The sequence below is a fragment of the Seriola dumerili genome, unplaced genomic scaffold, assembly GCF_002260705.1.
Source record: "Seriola dumerili isolate Sdu_G_001 unplaced genomic scaffold, Sdu_1.0 BDQW01000052.1, whole genome shotgun sequence".
Lineage (NCBI taxonomy): Eukaryota > Metazoa > Chordata > Actinopteri > Carangiformes > Carangidae > Seriola > Seriola dumerili.
The window spans coordinates 15,869,960-15,875,163 of record NW_019174307.1 but is presented as its reverse complement, the minus strand read 5'-3'; the positions used below and the strand labels follow the sequence as shown (position 1 = coordinate 15,875,163).

Here is a 5,204-nt window from a genome sequence, read left to right as displayed (position 1 = left end):
TATGACTCATGTTTTCTGTTCTTTATTACAAATTTATCATGTACAAACCAGAAACTATACAACATTCATTTCTTTTCTGCCTTGCCCTTGGGGCTGAAGAAGGATGACATAGGCTTCATGCCGGTCTTGTCCACCTTAGCCAGAGTTTTCTGAGCAGCCGTCATCTTCTTGGGTGGCTGGAAGAAGGGGGAAAAAAAATCAATATGATAACTCGACGACCTTGCACAGAGACAGCAGGGAATTCATTACATATCGTGAACCTCAATTCAAGCTAAGAAAAACCACATTTGTACAAGGTAAGTCTCATTGACCCATGTGTATAAAGTCTACACAGCTTATCTACGGACAAATAATCTACAGACAAAGCTTAAAGAAAGCGGCCAACAAACAAGAACTACACCAACAATCACTCAAGGTTTAAAAGAAAAAAAACAACTGCAGAGATAAAAGCAAACAAACGACCACTTTAGGTTTTTTTTTGTTGCAATAATTGCTCGGTCTTTTCAGGCAGACGGCTCCATATACACTCACTTTCCGCAAAAAGTCTGCACTGTTGAATTTGGTGTAGTCCTCTCCGGCCTCCACCGGTTTATCTGAAAGTTTCCGCTTCTGCCAAACGAGGAAGTGAGAAATGCTTTTCATGACAAAGAGCACACCTTTCACCAGAGAAACACACCACTAGCTCTAATGACCTCACACTATAGATAAAAAAGGCCCTAATAAGCAAAGTTAAAATCAGACAAGCAGTGACTTAGGATGGTGCAATCATTTCTCCTCAAAACGATGCGAATGCAGCAATGTTAGAGTGAGACTACAGAAAACATTCAGCGTGGTATTGACAGCATGCACAAAGAGGAGGATGTGTTATTCCGACTTCATTCATGTCTAAGAAAGACACTAACATACCTTGGAGGGCGGCTCTGTCTCCTTTGGGCTTGTGAGCTCTGGTAACCTGTGAAGAAGAAGGAGGTGCATGGTGGCTTTATGACCATACCTTAGCACTAATAACAATCATGTTGTCAAAGTGTTAGATGTCTGAACATACTGCAGGTGTTTGAGAAGGGCTTTGCTCAGGTCTTCACTGATGTACTCTGATATCAGGCCGTGGGCATAGCGAAGGTAGTCGTCTGTTTCATGAAGATGAGAGAATTACAGTGATTATCAATATAATACTAATTATTTTTAGATAATTTAAGAAAAAAAATCGAACTGAAAGGTGGAGAAGTGCTTCAGTGTTTTTTCACTAACCCTAACCCATAGACAGAAACTACGTCAGTAGTGCCATCTATTGGTCAACATCATATCTACTACAAAAACACAAGCTGGAAATGTTGGAAAAAATGGAAATGAGGCCAAAAAATTTGTGTTTTCGTCAGAAGGGGAGACTGGAATTTTACACAGTTGCAAGACACTGTCTTAAACACTGAAGCTCCCTGAAGATGAATCAACTTACCCTCATGGTAGTCTGATTCTGACTTCATTCTGACATATGTTGTGGATTTGACTCCTTCTCCCACAGAGATATTTCTCTTCTTGAGGGCAACGACTGTCCTCTCCACCTATAATAAGAAGTAATTCATTTTCACATGAACACATTTGTTGCCTATTGTACTGCAGTCAAACTCGCACTGTCTTTGGACCAACACAGAAAGATAATAGAGTCAATTATTAGTACCTTTTTCTTTAACCAGTTCATTGTCTTCTCTTGGCTGTATCGATGAAATTTCTGGCTTCCCACCTCTAGAAGAATGAAACACAGCATTTCAACAAACTAATTAGTATAACCTGTATTAGGAAAATACAGCATATTCCTCATTCCATCTTTGAGGATCATAAAACTCTATTTAAATCATGGTCACATAGCTTGTGGTGCCTACACTGCTGGTTTGTGCATTCTCATTCTCCCATTCATGTCCACTTTTAACTTGGCTTAGTGCCATACAAGGTGGGCATGTCAAGAGTAGTGATGTATGTACTACAGGTGTCCCAGGTATTGTGTGTATAAAAGCAGACTGCAGTGAACATGTATTGCGCTCTTGGTCAGGAACTCTCTCTGTTGTTGGCTAAGGTGTCCACTTGCAAGTGTCAGAATAAACTAGAAAAACCACTCTCTTGTTGCCGGTCCTCTGTTCCCAGAAATTCCCACGACAAACCTTACAGTTGAGAGATATCAGCTTCAAAAATAAACTTGACCTTTTTCCTCGGCAATGTGGTGCAGGGAGGCCAGAGAACGTGTGCAGCTCAGCAGCCTTGAGCAAACTGGGAATTCCTCATCCATAACAACCTGATCCACAGGCTGGAACTTCCCCTGAGCAGCAGATAACATTAACAAGATAAAAGCAGATATTGTGACTTTCATGTGTATGATCTAAATTAAAAAATAGAGAAGATTAAAATAAAGTCCAATTCACAATCATTCATATACTCCCATGGTTATATTAGAAACACACTATTGCTGTACAAAACTGTACTGTATATTTCGGAATATTAATATATAAGATAAGTTAGATATGAAGTTAAAAAAATAACTGTGAACTAGGCAGCATTACACCAAAATGATCAGCATGAAAACATCAACAGCTGTGACATGTTCAGATTTCTGTTTCTCACCTCTTTTCCAGCCGTAATCAAATAGGGCAAAATGAGATAGAGAGGATCCATTGGTGTTATGAACAGAAGTCTCCCATCTGTTTAACAAAAGAGATGACTGTAAAAACACAGAAGCCTGATTAAAACACACTCTAATTCTGACCCAGAACCAATTAAAAGTAAGGAACAAGAATTCAACATCCATATATCATCAACTTTGCGATAAACCACTCAAACTCAAATAATTTAATCAACATTTCAGCCGGTATGTCAAGACTGCTTGACCAGTTTGCAGTGTGTGAACCTGATATTTGGCTACTTTTAATTTGTGTCAGCAGCTCCTCTTTCTTGTTGTCTGTCTGTGCTTGGTGTAGTTATATTATATGGACACTGTTCTTTTGGACATGTTAAATATTATTTTTTAGTTTCATTACCATTGCACTTAAGGTTTCTGCATAGATGACTTGGCTCATTTGGATTTCTGTTATTTGTCTACCATACCTAGCAGGGTTTGTAATAATGATTAAGTTTCTTCAAAGTTTACACTACAAAGATTAATGAAACCAACCTCTTTGTACAGTCTGACCAACAAACCAGGAGTGGAAATCTTCTCCAAATGCTTTGACCTCATACAGCTGCACATCACCACTACCCAGCATATACAGAGATGCTGCATCTGCAGGATTAAAAAAGCGGAACAATATTATTTTCACTTCCACATCTGCGTGTACTCGCAACGTAATCAGACTGCGGTGAAGACTGAAAGCAAACATCCATTTTATATAGTTCCTCATGTTGACTTTTACTGTGTTCTGACTTACTTTTAACAGATGCTAATGGTTAGGACCGCAATTAACAATTATTATATTAGTATTTGCAACAATTTTGACCATCAAAAAATCGTTGCAAATGCCAGTTTGTGACAAGCTTGGCTGTTGTAAAGGTAAAAATGTGACATCTTACAACTGAAAGGCGGTCTTGCTGTATCTTGCTAATTTAGCATACACACAAATCTTAAAATGACACATATTGGATTATGTGTTGGAATAATTTTTCACCAACTACAGGAAGCGACGTTTCAAAAAGTCTGTGAGGTTACTGTGTTTTATTTCTTTCTCAAAGCCAAAGTGCCAGGTTGCTAATGGTTTTCACCAGTGCTCACCTTGCTAAAACTCAATGTCAGTTTCTCAAATGTTAATACTTGCTGATATTCATAATCTTCTATGATGATAAACTAAATATCTTTAGGCCCTTGGCTGCTGGTTGGACAAAACGAGAAATCTGAAGGCATCACCTACGGCTCTGGGAAGCTGGTATGGATATTTATCACTATCATCTGTATATACCATACGATAATGAAATTAATTGTTAGTTAAAGACCTAGATAAATGTATTACAACAAAAAAGTTAAACCTGTAGATGGATTCCTTAGTCTCACAAAAGCTGGATCACTGTCGGGCTTCTGTGTGTCGATGACAGAGTCTGTGCACATCAAAACACAAATCATGCACATGATAGCTCACTGTCAGCTCATTGAGAAAACATCACTATTTAATCTGTGGGAAATAATCTCTGTAGGGCTGCATATCATTCTGAGAACAAAGCTAATTCACAGCATGTTATGTACTAATGAATAACTATCTAGTAACTAACATTAGCTGACTTTGTAGTTACGCGTTATTTCTTTTATCATGTAGCTAATCATCCATCACGGGATTCAGTAAGTAATGACAAAATTATCAGGGTCTATTACCTTGGCTAAGATGTCTTATGTTTGTAGCAACTTAGCTTAGTTAGCTCACACTGACTGTACTGTTCAACCTACCTGCAGCAACGACAACCCAGCTGTCATTTTGTACATTAGGCGTTCGCTTCTTTTTAGAGGCCATTTTGTATAATTCAGCCTAAACGGATGAGTTTCTGTTGGCGTGGTTTAGTACTGATATGAATTTAATTCTTTTCTGGGCTAAAACACTCTCGGCCCTGAGGAAAGTAAACGCTACTTTTCCAAACAACATGAGCTCAGAAAAGGCGCCTCTGTGTGTCCATCTGCGATTGTACCACAGGAAAAAATGGGAGAAAATCATCCATTTATTATTGCACTGTGAGCCCATTTCTATTGTTTTTTAAATGAGCAACACTAAATACGTTTTTTTTTAATTAAATTAATAATATGCAGTTCAAAAAAGCTCAAAAAGAAGCGGAAAAGACACCGTGGTATACGTTTATTTCACCCTGTTCACATTGCAGTGGTACGTTCCGTTGTGACGTCGTCAGTATGCAGTTCCTCAGTGAGACCGCTAGAGGTCAGCCAAGACCTGTGATTAAAATAACAGTCTATGTTAGCATTTGAGTTTGTGCTGGGCAGTTTACCTCCCAGTTGCTGATATGTGAGAAATATAGTTTACCCTCCTCAGAGAGCCAAAAGGCCTCTGCTCTCAGGTGCAGGATGTTTGGTGACCAATCGTCCCTTGGCACATGTGCACATAACAGATTGGGGGATCCATCTGTCCTTCAGTAAGAGAAGGGCATCTCTCACTCTCACTCTCAGGATGTGACACTGTGGGTCCCAGTAGGTTTTCAGTGAGTCACTTGTTTTTTTTCCCTCCTGCACT

At 39.0% G+C, this 5,204-nt stretch overlaps 1 protein-coding gene across 2 annotated transcripts; it reads right to left on the bottom strand.

The window, feature by feature from the left end:
• On the bottom strand, window positions 1-4,637 carry rnaseh2b (ribonuclease H2 subunit B). 2 transcript variants are annotated; one of them, XM_022740989.1, is made up of 11 exons: window positions 4,415-4,637; window positions 4,003-4,071; window positions 3,158-3,265; window positions 2,611-2,687; window positions 2,194-2,308; window positions 1,676-1,740; window positions 1,454-1,559; window positions 1,046-1,127; window positions 907-952; window positions 532-609; window positions 1-176 (listed from the first exon to the last, which is right to left on the bottom strand). In XM_022740989.1, the coding sequence occupies exons 1-11, from the start codon at window positions 4,476-4,478 to the stop codon at window positions 66-68; spliced, it is 921 nt and encodes a 306-aa protein (XP_022596710.1). In that variant the 5' UTR covers window positions 4,479-4,637; the 3' UTR covers window positions 1-65. The 2 variants fall into 2 exon arrangements, with proteins under 2 accessions (XP_022596710.1, XP_022596711.1); XM_022740990.1 differs by lacking the exon at window positions 532-609.
• Between the last annotated feature and the right edge of the window lie 567 nt (window positions 4,638-5,204).